Source organism: Lepisma saccharinum, chromosome 4 (genome assembly GCF_977018435.1).
Source record: "Lepisma saccharinum chromosome 4, izLepSacc3.1, whole genome shotgun sequence".
In the NCBI taxonomy this organism is placed as follows: Eukaryota; Metazoa; Arthropoda; class Insecta; order Zygentoma; family Lepismatidae; genus Lepisma; species Lepisma saccharinum.
The window spans coordinates 80653226-80670755 of NC_139232.1; the positions used below are offsets into that span (position 1 = coordinate 80653226).

General features: G+C 39.4%; 1 protein-coding gene across 4 annotated transcripts in view; it reads left to right on the forward strand.

Moving 5' to 3' along the window:
- Positions 1 to 17530, forward strand: part of LOC145986628 (choline/ethanolamine kinase-like) — a 139898-nt gene that overhangs the window by 37056 nt on the left and 85312 nt on the right. Inside the window, exon 1 of one of the 4 annotated variants that reach the window (XM_083120867.1) lies at positions 10942 to 11036. The exons of 1 other annotated variant lie outside the window; for it this stretch is intronic. In XM_083120867.1, coding sequence (XP_082976993.1) covers positions 11013 to 11036 — 24 coding nt within the window. In that variant the 5' untranslated portion in view covers positions 10942 to 11012. Of the gene's footprint in view, positions 1 to 10941; positions 11037 to 15605; positions 15809 to 17165; positions 17196 to 17530 lie in introns of those variants that run through there. 2 more of the 4 variants (XM_083120870.1, XM_083120869.1) reach the window with 2 other exon arrangements.

Genomic DNA, 17530 nt, shown 5'->3' on the forward strand with positions numbered 1-17530 from the left:
TTGATTTAGTGTTTTTAAGTCCACTTTATGCACAGTAAGGTTAATCGGGACTGGACCTACAGTTTAAAGTGGAATCCGAAACACTATGTGCCTCCACCGGGTATCGAACCCGGGACCCCTTGATTACAAGGCGACGACGCATTGTGCTGTGGAATGGTCTTCTAATACTTCATATTGAAATATAACTTTACTAATTGATTTGAGAAAACGTTAAATCGGGCTGCATATTTGCACAGTGCTACTAAATTCCTTGACTGTACCTGCAAAGATCCCATCTGTATTTACAAAGTTTTTGGCTTAGGAATGGAAACCCTACCCTCTTGACCTACTGAAAAGGGATCGACTGATCATAAATCAACTTCCACACATGAGTGCAAGCAGTGGATAAACAGAAATTTCCTCTCCGTTGCTGGGAGATCAGTCATGCCTCTTGGATCTTAACCAATAACGAATTATTTTGAAAATAGAATTCGGAGTTTGTGGCACAGAAGCAATAGTTCAGAGTAGCACGTGCGTGTCACAAGCCCGTTCCATATGTATGTGTATATAGGTCATCGGTCGTAACGCTGGAGGCGCTGCTATTTCTGGAGAAAGATTGGTGTGCAACTGTTTTCGCTGACGTTGCTCTCCAGCTTGCTGTAGGGGCATGTAGTCGTAAACACAGACATCTGGAAGCTAACCAAAACGCGTCGTGCACCATTAAGAAGGTTCAAACATGCAAGAAAATGTGTAATTCAAACAGCAAGATATTTTTTTCCCAGAAATATGCAGTATTTGTAAAGCATGTCCTAGAAACCGAGGAAAATTTCCTAATATACCCAACAGTGTACTCAACAAACCAAGAGACTGGTTCTTTACAGCATTTAATGCGGTTTTACATAGCACCAGTTATCTGCTCAGTAGTTTGGATCTGTAGGGCCAGTCCGAAAGTTTGTTTCAAGTTCACTTTATGTACAGGTAGGCCAATGAGAACTGGCCCAACCTTGGTTCAGATAAAAGCAGGATGTAAACGAGTATGTGCCTGCACAGCGGGTTACATACCTATGTGGTATATTTAAGATGTATGTTTCAGCGGGTTACATACCTATATGGTATATTTAAGATGTATGTTTCAACAATTTATTATTCTGTGCTAATATCATTTATCAAATATTTCTGTATAGGACTGTATATTACGAGGGTCACTATTTATATTTTGAGCCTTGGCAACACTGATTGAAGTTAGGCGCGATTTGACGTTTGCACGGAATCGTCTGGCATTATTGACCATAACGTACTTCAAATGTTTTGTCAATAGCTTCATTTGTGTTGTTTATGTTGCCTTGGAGATTACGCGACAACAATAAAATGGAATTAACTCGTGAACATTTTCGTGCGATGATTTTTTACGATTTTCGACGTGGATTACCAAGACAAGAATGCATCGATCAACTTACTTCTACATTTGGCGATGAAGCCCCATCCTTTGCCACTGTGAAACGCTGGTATAACTAATTTAATCGTGGCCGCCATTCGCTCACCGACGAGATTCGCGAAGGTCGTCCAAAATCAGTTGTTGTTCAAGAAAACATTGATGCTGTGCAAAACCTACTACTGCAAGATCGTCATGTGACATACTGTGAGATTGAGGCAACCATAAGCATTAGTTCCACCAGCATATATAAAATATTACATGATCATTTAGCTGTGAGAAAGGTATGTTCTCGTTGGATCCCACACAATTTGACAAACACTCAAAAAGACGCTCGCGTCAATTGGTGCAAACAAATGCTCAATAAATACAATCATGGTGCTTCAAAAGATGTATATAAGATTGTAACAGGTGACGAATCATGGACATATGCATATGAGCCGGAACGTAAACAGCAGTCGACTGTATGGGTGTTTCAAGATGAACCCAATCCAACAAAAGTTGTTCGCGCTCGAAGCACATCGAAACAAATGGTCACCTGTTTTTTCGGGAAAACTGGTCATGTGGCAACTGTGCCTTTAGAGGAACGTAGAACGGTCAACTCTGAATGGTACACAACAATTTGTTTGCCAGAGGTCTTCGGTCAAATACGGAAAACAAACAAACGCCGTCGGATCATTCTTCATCAAGACAATGCCAGCTGTCACACATCTCGTCTAACAACCGACTTTATGAACAGTCAAAAAATCGAATTGATGGGTCATCCGCCGTACAGTCCTGATTTGGCTCCCAATGACTTCTTCTTGTTCCCGAATGTCAAGAATAAATTGCGTGGACAACGATTTTCGTCGGCGGAAGACGCCGTTGATGCGTTCAGAAACCATATTATGGAGGTGTCTCAAGAAGATTGTAAAAACTGCTTTGACAAATGGTTCGAACGAATGCAAAAGTGTATTGACCATAAATGAGAATACTTCGAAAAACAATAAAGCAGTTTTCAATGCCAAATTCCTGTTTTTTCATTGTTAGGCTCAAAATATAAATAGTGACCCTCGTATTATTATTCGTCATTGCTAAATGCACGGCCATGAAATTAGGCGAGTGACAGAAGTACGCTCCGTCGGAGCACAACCCCATGTGTTCGGGGGTTTAAGAGAATGAAGATCTCGTTGTAGAGTTAGTCTTTGTAATCCATGTGATACAAATTCACAGTATTTGCTCTAATCGTCAGGGATGACACAAAAATACCCCGGAGAGAGGTCGGTTTGACGCTCAAACTAGTCAACGCAACCCGCTTGACGTTGCCACACAGTGCGTGGAAACCATTGACTTTGTCCCGCTCTCGCTTTGCAATTCGCATAGTGGCAGCAGCGCAATTCTGCCCAGCCGCCTATTTTCATGGCCATGCGTTTTGTGCATTCTCCACATGAAACGTTACCCCGTGCATAAGACGTCCTGCTGTATTTGTAGTCTTGGTGTTGTTATCGACTTAGGACTTCGATCTTGTGCAAGACAGGCGCCAATGTCTTGTGGTGTAACGTACTTTGATGACATTGTTGATTACTGAAATCTTCCCTTCCAAAGGTGAAATAGTGTTGATATTACATCTGAGCAAACGGATAAATTATCTCTATTATTGACCTGACAATCAATCTTTGAATATGTGTAAGTTCAAGGTATTAACCACACCCTTCCGTATATTATTGATATTTTACTGAAAACAAAGATATTATCTCTTGTTGGAAAAGGCAAGACTCTGAATTGTACAGTCATGGAGACTTCTGGGTTGTAAAGATCACATTGAAAGTTAATACAGAAGTGTCCGTGACTGTAGTTCTTATCTTATTGTCCCTTTAGGCATTACGTAGTCTTGGGAGAATATTTATCTTTGATCTTCTATTGCTGCAAATATTTTAGTACGAAAGGACCGAATATGTATATTACAAATATAGACACGCGGAGGAAGTATGCATGTTCATCCACTAGCACACATACTTCGTTCGTTAACTGTATGATCTAAATTTCAAATTTAATACATCTGTACAAAAATACTATTGCACAATACACACACAAACTCTTTTCGTTTCCAACTGTGTAACGTAATTTCTACCTAGAAGAACCGCTGACGTTCAGAATTAATTAATTTTGGTAGCCAAATTGTCAGTTTGTTTCCATTTCTATCACATAGTCAGAAGTATGAATAATATTATTTTCCTCGACTTTGCTAAATATCTTGCTGAGATATAATGAATCCATTCAATGCGGCGTTGTATGTGCATATTTCATTTCCTTTTGAAGCTGCGTCGACACAGTCAAGTCAATCACAATGACATGTGTAACGTTCCTCGCAATCTATAGCAGTTGTTTACAGTCTGTTGTTTACTATATGCAGGGATGGTAGAACAGGGTGGCGACAGACCTGGAAAACCTGGAAAACCGGGAAAAGTCAGGGAATTTGAGGTGTCAAAAAAAGTCAGGGAAATGTCAGGGAATTTCGTCTTCATTGACTTCGAACACTCTTTTGACGAAAATTGTTATAACTCGGGCACTATGGGAGCAATCTACTTCGGATAACTTTCGTTTTGCAGCTAAAACATCATAGCATGCAACGGTGTACAATCTACAACACCGGACCGAGGATGGGGGCTTGGGGGCACTTCCCCCGAATTTCAATGGAAAAAAAATCTGGAGTTTGCCCCCTCTTCTCCCGCTATTTTCGGGAGAAGGCGCAAACTTTAGTATTCTTTTCAAAGAATGGACATTTCTCAAGAGAATGAAACCTGTTTTATGTTCTTGGGTGCCATACAAGTTGAATAATAAGCCAAAATGTGATTATTTTTTTTTAAGAAAAATAAGTACAGTAGAGCGTCGATTATCCGAAGTAATTGGGGGACATGGGTGTTCGGAAAACTGGTTTGTTCGGATAATCGAACTGTACATGTTTATTTGCCAAAAAGAAGTACTGTACAGTAAATTTATTCATAAAAACAGGCATCTCTTTAAGTATTACAAAGTAACGTACAAAGGCAACTTTAGTAGGAATATATAGTATGTGGTACAGTTTATCAAACAAAAATATGTACATATTACATACGCATTTTGCATGAACAATACATACACCGACAGAAGTGTACTGATTGTTGAAACACAGCGACTGGCGGCTTGGCCGGTCAGCAGCGCCTTATGAAGGCCCCATTAGAAGCAATGTTCCGCCAGGGGTGGCTCAGTGCAGCGACTACTGTGGGAAACTTGGTTTGGGAGTGAGGGGGATGATGGACGGTAGGGTGGGAGAGTAACAGGTGCGAGCGAGTACACAGTTCGGTTAAGCGGTCGTTCGGTTGACCGACGTTCGGATAATCGACGCTCTACTGTAATTTGCATTTTTGGAGGAAAATTGTTCTAACTCAGGCACTAAGAGAGCAATCTACTTCGGATACGTTTTGTTTTGCAGATAAAACATCAGAGCATACAACGGTGTACAATTCAGAACGCCGAACCGAGGGAAAGGGGGTTGGGGGGGGGGGGGCGACTACCGAATTTCAATGAAAAAAAACAACATAAAAATCTGGAGTTTACCCCCCTCTTCTCCCGCTATTTGGGAAGAAGGTGCGAACTTTAGTATTCTTTTCAAAGAATGGACATTTCTCAAGAGAATGAAACATGTTTCATGTTCTTTGGTGCCATACAAGTTGAATAATATGCCAAAATGTGATTTTTCTTTTTTTTTTACGAAAAATAGGTAATTTGCATGTTTGGAGGAAAATTGTTATAACTCGGGTACTATGGGACCAATCTACTTCGGATAAGTTTTGGTTTTCAGCTAAAACATCATAGCATGCAACCGTCTACAAATCAGAACACCGAACCGAAGAAGGGCGGGTTTTGGGGAGCGACCACAGAATTTCAATAAAAAAAACTTAAAACTATGGAGTTTACCTCCTCTTCTCCCGCTATTTTGGGGAGAAGGCGCAAACCTTAGTATTCTCTTCAAAGAATGGACGTTTCCAAAGAGATTGAAACATGTTTCATGTTCTCGGGTGCCATGCAAGTTGAATAATAAGCCAAAATGTGTTTTTTTTTTGTGTTTTTTTACGAAAAATAAGTAATTTGCATTTTTGGAGGGAAATTGTTATAACTCGGGTACTATGGGAGCAATCTACTTCGGATATGTTTTGTTTTGCAGATAAAACATCATAGCATGCAACCGTGTACAATTCAGAACGCCGAACCGAGGAAGGGGGGTTTGGGGTTGTGCAACCCCCGAATTTCAATGGAAAAAACAAAAATGTGGAGTTTGCTACATTGTTTTCAAAGAATGGACATTTCTCAAGAGAATGAAACATTTTTCATGTTCTTGGGTGCCATACAAGTTGAATAATAAGCCAAAATGTGAAACTGTTTCTTTACGAAAAATAGGTAATTTGCATTTTTGGAGGAAAATTGTTATAACTTGGGTACTATGGGAGCAATCTACTTCGGATAAGTTTTGTTTTTCAGCTAAAACATCAGAGCATGCAACCGTGTACAATTCAGAACGCCGAACCCAGGAAAGGGGGTTTGGGGGTAGCGACTACCGAATTTCGATGAAAAAAAACATAAAAATCTGGAGTTTACCCTCTCTTCTCCCGCTATTTGGGAAGAAGGTGCGAACTTTAGTATTCTTTTCAAAGAATGGACATTTCTCAAGAGAATGAAACATGCTTCATGTTCTTTGGTGCCATACAAGTTGAATAATATGCCAAAATGTGATTTTTCTTTTTTTTACGAAAAATAGGTAATTTGCATGTTTGGAGGAAAATTGTTATAACTCGGGTACTATGGGACCAATCTACTTCGGATAAGTTTTGGTTTTCAGCTAAAACATCAGAGCATGCAACCGTGTACAATTCAGAACGCCGAACCGAGGAAAGGGGGTTTGGGGGTAGCGACTACCGAATTTCAATGAAAAAAAACCATAAAAATCTGGAGTTTACCCTCTCTTCTCCCGCTATTTGGGAAGAAGGTGCGAACTTTAGTATTCTTTTCAAAGAATGGACATTTCTCAAGAGAATGAAACATGTTTCATGTTCTTTGGTGCCATACAAGTTGAATAATGAGCCAAAATGTGAAATAAAACTTTGTTCGGAAATGTGGCATGGATATGTTGCGGAGGGGGGAGGTTGGTCATCAATATGAATTTCTCAGGCTTGCTCCAGACCTCTGTCAGAGTTTCCACCCAAACATAAGTGTATGAAGGTCCAAAAAGCACATTCATTTCGTAATCAGCACCACGATACCGGGCCAGTACGACCTTACTCTGATGATACCGTATGGTTGGTATCATCGGAGGATTAAAGGTTAAGCCTCTAAATATTACGTGGAAAATGCATTAAATTATCATTTTTTCTTGTCCTTATGGGAGTAGTAAGGGGACCTGTCGACAGATGGTGGGGATAAGAGCGGGTGGCGCCGTCCGATAGTTGTCGGACGTCGTAGTAAGGCATTTTGTTGGGCAAACTGAAGGAACATGGAAACAAATATGTTCCATTGATACATACGATTTTTGTCGAATATCACCACCCGACAAAGTATCTCACTACAACATGCGACAGAAATTGCATGGACTGAAACATCCAACAAAAATCGCATGCATAAACAAGAAGAGCTTTAGATGCAAATATGCTGCTGGAATTTTATTACTCTTCTGGCTCACTTCACTTTATTTAATGTAGCAGTGCTTACGAAGGTTTTCTTTCATCGTCCTGACGTATTAGTGGTTTCGCACAAGTTAACATACGTTTACAATGACATTGCAATATTCTTAGAATACGTTTACAATGACATTGCAATATTCTTAGATATCAAGAAGAATCCAACCAAACTGGATATATATTGAATACTATCACGAAAAAGCGAAACATAAATCTGCATTGGTGAACGTTTTAAAAATTGGCAAGTGCATGCTCCCAACCTCCAATTTACTGCAACACTAGTATTGCAATGAAATTAACGCCACTCTCTGTCCTGTCTGTTTAATCTCGTGAGAGATGGTCTTAAATCTCTCACTGAGTGAAGTTAATGTCCAATAGTATGAAATAAAATACTAATAATAAATACATAAATATTTTAATATCATATTTACTCGAATCATTCAATCATAACAGAAAATCACTTTCTTCAAGAATTGACTTTTCTCTGCCAGCCCTGCTAAATTTTCACTTTCCACTACTGATTTATACGAGGGTGGCCAGAAAGTAATTTCCAGTTAGTAGGTACATTGATTTTTCGCAAACGCCAAAACCGTGAAAAATTGTAATTGCTGCGAAATTATGTTTAGGAATGTGCAGTGATGTCTGGACACATTTTTCGCCCGTTCGAAATATCGAAATAATGCGAATTTTGCAAAAAATGCGAATTGTAGGCATTTTTAGCGATTTTTTTTAAAGAAATGTCCTAAAACAATGAAAAATTCCATGAAATCCAACATCCTTGACTTTTCTAGGCCATGTTTGTGGACATAGAACATGCAAGTTTTCCAACATTTTACTCAAGAGTAAACTATAGAGTTATACGTACGTGGAATAATTCCGACAGCCACATTCAATCATTTATTTCCCACGATTTTTTCAACTTCTATCAAAACCATTTGCATCAGAGAGCAAAGTGGCAGGGTTCTAACAGGAGATCGAGTGCGTATCTACCGTGACACGGGAGCCACATCTTCGTATTTGTCGCACGAGATATGTTTTGAATTACGAAGCTAAGTGCGCACGATCGGCATTTGTCGAGTGAGTAATAATGGAGTTCAGTCGTTAGGGCATCTGACTACTATGCGAGAGACCCGGGGTCGATCCCCTGCAGGGGAGAACCGGGATGTTTTCCACCTATTCAAACTGCTCCGGTGCCCACCCAGCATCATATGAAGCTGGTACCTTGAGGAAACTTTGAGGGATAAAGGTAGCCAGGAGTGTGGTGCTGATCACATCAGCCCCACCTTCAGCCGTGATCAAGAAAGTGTGGGGCCCTAACTCCACACCAAAATTCCATTATCTAAAATCCTTACCTTAAAATTAATAAAGGGGTATGGAAAATAACTTTCAAGATATCAAACTCTCGCGAAGAGGCATAAGCCATGTGACTTACAATTTGAAACAGTAGTTTAAAAACACCATGAAAGTATAATTTCAGATATTTGCCAGAAAATGCGCTAAAATGAAAATGTGACTTTTGGGAAAAATTTTCGGCATATGCCCATGATATATGTGTCTGACAGCAAAGACTATCTCTACCGCAATGTAGCTGTCAAATCCTTGCCTTGCCAGAAACCTCTTCAGTTAAACAAAGAGATGAAAGTCGGTACATTCCAGGCCAGGGCTGTACAGGGAGTGGTCTAAGATCTCTCACCTGAAGTGATGCAAAGGACCCACGTGTACTCAGCTCTATGGGGTTGTGCACATTCGATTGGCCTTCCGTGAATTGTCTGCACCATCGTCTGACCATACTATCACTCACGACGTCCGGTCTGCACAACTCACACGATTGCTGGTGGCTCTGTGCCAAATTCTGAGCGTGCAATGTAGGCTACATCGCAGTCGGTGGGAGACTTTATGAGAGCTGCAATCTTTAACCTAGAACTGTCCTAAACCGGCTACATTGCAACTGTACCAGATTACAGCTACATGCCACTTCTTCCTGCCTGCATGTGTGTGTGTCGCTCTCCGACCACTAGTGCTGCGTATAGGCACCATTGGAGCTTTTTCAGGATGCCCCTCGTATATGAACTTTCAGAAGCTTTTATTATTAGAGTGTTCCTGTTTTAATGTGTTGGTTAGCTAAATCAGGTACCTATACAGTGCAATTCTATAAATTCCTTGCGTTAAATTTCTAATACTTACATACCCTTTTCGTCAGCATTAATGGTATAACTGCATGTTGTCAGTTTCCCAGCACTTCACTTGGATATACTGTACTGAAGCAGAAATCCCATCGATAATGTAAGGAAATATGACACTTTCTTTTGTTCGATTCAGTTGTTTCACTTATATGCAAGAGTTACGTTGTTTGCTTTACAGAGAAGAGAGAAGTAGCTTTATGCATTGAGAAATGAGTCCGCACTCATAGTTTTTGTAAGCAGAGGGTTCCAAACCTCAGTGGAAATATCAACATATAATACCGAGAATGTATAAGGAGACTGATAAATTACAAATTGTATTTCTTAATCAATCACTCTTCACTCTTATCTCATTTAGTCGTAACTTTAAAAATAATCAAGTATTTTATTTTAAACTTACTGCGTATGACAAAATTCCATAATCCTTCCTTAGCTTGTGAATTGTAATAATTTTCCAAATTCACTATTTTGCAGTTTGAATTCAAATCATAGAGAATAGAGAAATTAAGTCAATTTAATAAAAGATAATATTGGTACTTAGCAAAACCATACGTGGATCTGTATGAGTTTATTATTTCCATTTGCAAAAACATCGATTTAGTTTAGTTTGGAATTGTCAGGGAAAAATGTAAATTTTGTCCTGGAAAACCTGGAAAAGTCAGGGAATTTCATTTCTGCTTGTTTGTAGCCACCCTGTAGAAAGACGAGGCAAGATTATTCAGTTATCCATTTTCAAATTCCTCGCTCTCGATCTATCGTCGATTTCAAAACGTCGTCTTGTTCTCGTCTCGAATCACGAAAGATTTCAGTTTGTTCGTTTTTAGTTTGTTGTTACTTTGAATAACAAAATGACCCATCAACCAGACATGAATTCTGCATCTATAGAGCGACCACAAGGAAAAAAAAACAGTGGGCGAAAAGTCCCCGCGCAGCTTTCCCTTCTTCCGTTCAGCTCGGGTCATAAGGAAGCATGGTCTACTCTCCCCTCCCCTCCACGCGGGAGTACGGTGCACATGAGTCGCGGGTCTGCGCAGGTTTCTTTGCTTGTGGTTCCACTATAAATAATTTGCATGGCAATGCAATTTTTGATTTAGGTGAATATAATGAGGGCTGCTAAGATTCGTTGCAATAGATGACACAGTTTATTTTCGACTCTGACGGCTGTCATAACTGGGCAGGTAAACAGACTCATGCACTGTACACATTATGCCTGTTGGAGTCTCCCCAATGGCGTAGTGATTACGTCGTCACCTTATAATCGAGGAGCCCCGAGTTCGATACCCGGCGGAGACATAGTGGTTCGGAACCCACATCAAACTTTAGGTCCAGTACCAGTTAGCCTTTTTGTGTATAAAGGAACTTTAAAAAACTCAAACGTTAGGCCAGTTTAGTTTCATGGTATTACTATTGATATTTGAAGGTGTTAGGTTTGGTTATCGCAGTATTTCACAGTTTTGTCCTCTTGTTTTCCAAGTCAGACACTGCTTTCTGTACAATGTTTATTTTGAGTTTTAAACATAATTCCAAGAAGTAATCAACGTTAGTCGTCAATGAATGACTGTTGCTGTTCTCTGTTTTTAATTGTTAGTTTACTTACTGTTGGTCGTCAACCAGTGGCTGTTGCTATGCTGTTAATTGTTAGTTTTGGGAGTCCGTGGTCAAATTTTTAGGCATCAATATCAGTTTGGATTTCACTACATACTCTTTGTCTTTTTGGTAAATTAAGATTTGATGATGGTATTTTCGACATGCAAGGTGGGTGCAGTTGCTATTTGTTATGTTTGGCGATTTATTGTTATTTCCAAAATATTAGAGGACGATTGCTCATTTTTTAGATCTCAAGGTGACAGGAATCGCTTTTCTTACCTGACAGTCTTTCCTGAGGTCGATCAGTCACAGCACTCTCCCCTTTATTCGGCCATGCATAACATGTGTGTGGAAAGTAAAAGTTCCGCTGAAACACTTGGGATTTTAGTTTGTCTGCAATGCCTTGTCGGGACAAAAGTATACCGACAAGTGCGATAGCAAGTATTGTGTGAGGCGAAAACTAATGGATGAGCCACACAACTAAGCCAAGTCCAAGTGGAAAATGCAACAGGAAATGTAGCCTTGTGTGATTCAGGCATAATACAATAAACATGGAAGGAAACTAGGATGAAATGGTTTGCCTTTCACTTCTTTGGATGAACCGATCCGATATGAGTGGTGGATTGATGAAGCTGATGAGATGTCAAAATCGTTGCCTGCTGTTGCGTTGCTAAGAGGTAGGTGATCCTTTCTTAAAGGACTCAAATGTCAATCTCTCATGTAGTACAGCCTGGACAGCATTTTGCAGGCTAGCGAGGGTCTGGAGTCTGGACTAACAGCCAGTATAATTCACTGTGGGACTTGTGTTTTGTTCTGTCCATGTGATTCTCCCTTCATCCATTTTATTTTATCACCATTCATCCTCATCTTCGCGATTAGCCGGAAGTAGCAGAAAAACGAAGTAAAATAAACGAAGCTGGTGCGTACTTTTTCCATTGTATGTAAAGCAATATAACAAATGTGTGTTAACTTGCGCGAAACGTGCATTTTTTTTTAAAAAAATACAAAAAACAACAAAGAAAAACAAAACACGAAGAAGTATGGTTAGATCTTGCCACTGGAATATACCGTGCGTCCATTTCGATCTGCAGCCGAGAGATCGGGAGAAACGTGGCGGGCGGCGCTGACGGAGAAGCCGACATTTGGGGCCTGTAATGCCCGCTTATTTTTATAGACATATGCAGACATTTATATAAATATTGCAAAACGATCACTAACCTGTGTTATAACACGCAAAAGTTCTTCTGTAATTCATCCAAGTTCTGCTCTTATATACACAAATAAATACGCTATAGAAACGATGTTAAGAGCCACAGATAAAAAAGCATTTTAATCATGGTTTTGATCAGTAACGTCCTGCTTAAGTTTATATCCTTGAAAGAGTTTTGTGGCGATGGGAATCGTTTGGAGGTTTCGAATGTGCAACACTGTATCAGGATTACACTGCAGACGAAACCGATAAAAGTGAATGGTTTTCGTGAGCTTCCTCGCAATCCGAAATATCCGAGCTCGTTTTTTTTGTTCCTTCGCGACTAGATGAAGACAGAGTTGTAAATATAGTGGCGAGCAATGTAAACCAAGAGCGTGTTAATTTCGTACTGTGCGCAAGAGTGTTATTCTTGGTTACTTGCAGTTACTTGTTTGTGTTATTGTAGTGTGTATGTGTGACGTGTCAGTGAGACGATTGGAATGCCAGCCGCAAGATTCACGTTAGAACAAAGATTTTTTATGTATGACACGTACCTACGTGAAAACAAACTCGTGTAGAGACGTGTGTAGGTAATTTGTACAGAAATTCCCATGCGTTTCAACTCCACACAGAGATACGGTTAGACATCTTGTCCTTAAATTACGAGAAACTGTATCGTTAAATTTTAAAACACCTAAGCAAAAACGACGGATTCTAACCGAAGCAAAACTCGATGATATTGGTGCAGCGTTAGAACGTTCTCCAAACAAACCTCTACGCCGTGTTTCACAAGAGGTGGGCGTGTCAAAATCATCGGCACATACAGTCACTAAGCTACTAAAATTAAAACCATACTCTTATAACACAGGTTAGTGCTCGTTTTGCAATATTTATATAAATGCCTGCATATGTCCATAAAAATAAGCGGGCATTTCAGGCCGCAAATGTCGGCATCTCCGTCAGTGCCGCCCGCCACTCTTCTCCCGATCTCTCGGCTGCAGATCGAAATGGACGCACGGTATTATTACGTCAACAACTCCGGAAAAAGTCGTGGTTATCAACATGGCAGATTAGGAGAAGATTTTTATGTGGAATTAAAGGCTGGTGTTTATTAAATCAACCACAAGCAAGATAAACATTAATTACCTTAAACTGACGTCATTTGGCTCAGTGTCAGCCACGTTAGTCTAAGGTTCAAAGTATTATAGAGAATTTTCCATTCGTAACATGTGTATCTCTTCATAGCAGAGGTTCACTACGTAATCTCAGTTCTTGAAGTTTGATATGAAAGTCACTTTGTAAACAAATGATACTAAAAATCTCCGAAAAGAAGAAAACTGTCACGCACATGCAGTGTTTTTTCTTGTGAAAAGAAGTTCCGGTAATGTTGAAAAGACGGTTTGCTATTATGACGAATGATAATTATGCAAAATTAATCATGAAAGCGTACCGCTTAAAAAAAGCTCTCCCTCTGGATCGTATATTATGTACCGTCTGTATACTCTGTTCCAGGAATCTGTGGGGCAAGACCGCGCATAAAAGTAGAGAAGGGGAGAAAGCTAGTGGGCGGAGCGAAACAGCGAGCTGCAGTAGCGTTGTCCCTTTCATGTTCCACCTTTTTCTCTCACGAGATCGAGACCTCTCCAGTCACTGCTTGCGTAGAGACTTGTTTTCATTCACTTGCTCCAGAGATTCCCGAGACAGAGTGTACATTAGTGGAAAAACCTAAGAGTCAGCGTTTACTAATCTCTGTACTATCTGTCACCAACTTGTTTCGTCAAAAGCTAGCTTCCGTTTTCCTTGGCCTAAATACACTTCCGTAAAAGTGTTTTTGGCCAACCTTAGATATAAGGAGTGAGGACCCATTTAAATTAGTGGAATTAAACATACGTACTATGTAGCGAAGGCAAATAATCCTTGATGCGTGGTCTATTGACGTCACAGTCTCATTGCTGGTGCGCAATGACAAATCGATGGACATTTCCGACGTTTCAATGTAACTGTGTTGGGCATTCTAACGAAGAATTCTGTCATTGAATTTATTGGTGAGAATGTTGTAACGGCAACTGGTTCCTTCATTTAAGGTCAGGATATACTCTAGTCACATACAAGACATCACCTTGCTCAACTGCTTGTTACGTGTGCTGACCATGGTATTACATTTTGGTTACTTCCAGAGCAACTATACGGATGACGATCCATGAGAGCAATGTGGAGCTATTGTCCCTCGGAACTGCCTGAAATTTTAATAAAGTAATGATGCCTAATATTATTACTAATTCCAAGTGCTTGATTGATTTAGCTTATTTTTCTTCGCCACTTTTGGCTAATTGCGAAGATGAGGATGAGTGATGATACGATGAAGTTGATGAAGGGACACTCGTAAAGAACAGCTATGCCAAGGATGGTATTCGAACCCGGGACCCTTGTCGTCCTAGCGCGCTGTGCTAACCAATCCACCAGGGACAGTCCAAGTGCTTTAGCCTGATTGTTCTTTTATGTTTTGCGGACGTAACAAACATGTTGATTATTTTTTGATCGAGTTTTATCTCAAAATATAGCGAACAATACACTAAAATATGTAAAGTGGCTCAAATCTATAGCTTCCAAAAAAGCCTAAAATTTATTGCATATTTCCACTAAAATTTTGAAAATCTAACGAACTATATTTCCAATTTCTAAGTTTAACGAACAGGCCTACAAGATGAGAGCAGTTGATATATTTTATAAACATACACGTTTTTTTTTTTTTTATTTTTAAATAATGCAATGACACTGATTTGCTAATTTCTTTATGCAGAAGAAAAGCATCGAATGATTGACAACCTCTACAACAAAGTGCAGGTCTTTAGCGACTAGATACAGATATAGTTTTAACTATATATTGCTAATTGAGATATAACTTAATGTATATTCTGTCTAGATGAGAGAGATGAGTAACTGATTAACGATTTTTTATTGTGCAGTGAGAATAGATTTAAACAGATGCGAGAACCATAGATAGACATAAGGAAGTAAGAGGAAATAATTGAGAAATAGGAAAAAAAACGAAGGAAATCAGTTAAGAGAAAGATTTTTAGAAATGAACGAGTGGGAGAAAGAAAATACACATGTTTGTAAACTCTCACACCACAAAGAAAATACGCATGTCTGTTCTCACACATTACTCTTATACCCTAACTTCTCAATATATAGCGTCTGGCCACTCGGCCTAAATTTTATAAAGTCGTCCTCAGTGCCTACACCACCGCGCTGCGTAAGTTTTAACACATCATGTGAAGAAGCTTAAAGTTCATAAAAAAATAATGAAAGAAGCCTTTTTTTTCACTTCCCCTGACCCTTCTCAATGTAAACACCAGAGGTCAAAGTTAAATGCTTTTCAAGTCCTGACTAAAACGCCAACTTTCGCGTGGAAGAAGAGGACTTTGTGCAACCCTGTCTGGTTCTGCGCAAACTAGTATTTCGAGATATGTCGCGAAGTAAACTCGGACAAAGTGCTTTCAGGAATCGAGATATTGTCGATAATCGACCGAAGAACGCGCATGTGCGTTTGCATTGCATTCGTTAGTCTGCTTTCGCAAAAGCCTGGGTACTTGCTCCTCCAAGCTTGTGTTGTGATCGTTAAGACTATTAAGTGTCAAGACTAACATTAATTGGTGGTGTCGACAAAAAGTGAGATTTTCATTTAACGGAACTCGAACCTGTTTGAATGTCAACAAAAACGCATTGGCACATATAGAGAAGAAAACTGGTAAGTTGCACTACCACCACTGTAATTAATAGCGGAAATTAAGCATGCAGATAATAGCTGCTGGATATTCACCCTCGCTTCGTTTACCATAGAAGCGATCTTAAAGGTCCTTTCATCTTGTACAGGTTAGGTTGGCATGGAGGGAACATTTCCAATTCTGTCCGAGATATTGATCGTTTACGAAGCTTGTCAACTCGCAACGCTGCTGCCACCTAACAGCGTGCTCGAATCTAAACATTTATGTTTCCCGGACAATAACTTCGCACAAGCAATAAGTATTATGTTAATTACGCAATTTACACTTCAGAATTGGGCGGGGGGCTAGGGTACTTTACATATTGATTGCTCGATATTTCAAAAGTACCTATTTTATACATAGTACTGTAGATAACTGATTTTTCTAACATTTTTATATTAAATGGTACAGTACATGCATACTCGTTGGCAGTTGACTGATTTTCTTAACATTTCGAAATCCCATTTATGGCTACTGGCAGTGCAATTTTCACTTCTTTCATTGTAAACTTACAATTAATTCTCAAAATCAAAATAAATCCCCCCTTCCCCGAAGTTCCGGATTTCGAGTCCCTGCCTGGGCGTCATCTGTGACATCTGTGAGTGTCTTCATCATTGTCCCTCACCCTCATCGTCGCAATTAACTAAAAGTGGCTGAAAATCTACGCTGAATAACAAAAAAGAACTGTTCTGTATTCGAATCCGGGATAAAATAACAATTGTGGAACCTTGCGCTAAATTTTAATCAAGTATTCGTTTACACTCATAGTTGTACAGTACATAGCTAAGTAGAAAAGTGATTGTTAAGTTGCCCATTAGCTCAATATCAAATAGTTCATCCTTTTGTCTTAAGATGACATGTACATTTTCTATTATATTTATATTGATCATAATTGTTTAGTCGACAGAAATGGCGACATGATCAGTTAGGCGCCAAACTAAAACTGATCATGTGCATTTTGGTACTTGCGAAATGCTGTCGCTAATATCAAATCATTGGGGGCGGGGGTGCATTTAAATTGTTCCAATTGAGTGCCCAAGGTCTTTTGTGCACGAAGCTTACCCAAACTTTGCAAACTTTTGTTTCAAATCAATTTCGTTTATTGAATTTCACCTTACATATGTCCAAATATTATGTGCAAGAAGCAATATTTTAAATTCAAATATGCTCCTCTTTTTAATCAAAAGTGTCACGGATACGATCCCGGTGGAGGCACATTGTACAGTGGTTTGTAACGACCGTGCCAGTGTTCACGAGATTTCAACCATATGACGCATTTTTGAGATCTTGTGGTAAGTGACTAACCTGTATGTTGGCAAGATTGTGATGTGGAATGTTCGTTTCTTTATTGAGGACATGGATGTAACAAATGTATGTTTGATGTTAATTCCTTTTCCAGTGTTTAAAGTTATTAGCGGTGATGTATTTAACGTTGTGTAAAAATGTTTTGACATTTCAAAGAACAGGGAATATTAAAATATAAATCGTGATCTAAGTATATTGTTTGGGAACTCCATAGGTGAATTACGCCATGTGTATAAGAGAACTCATCACTAGATAATGAGTTTTAAAATCCAAATTTTTCCTACACGAATATGAGGTAACGTAGAGTAAGATGGTGTTGCTCTCCGCTTCTAAAAACTAAGGACGGAGACAAAATACTAACAACCATAGGACCTTTAAACAAAGCCCACTCAACTGTCGGT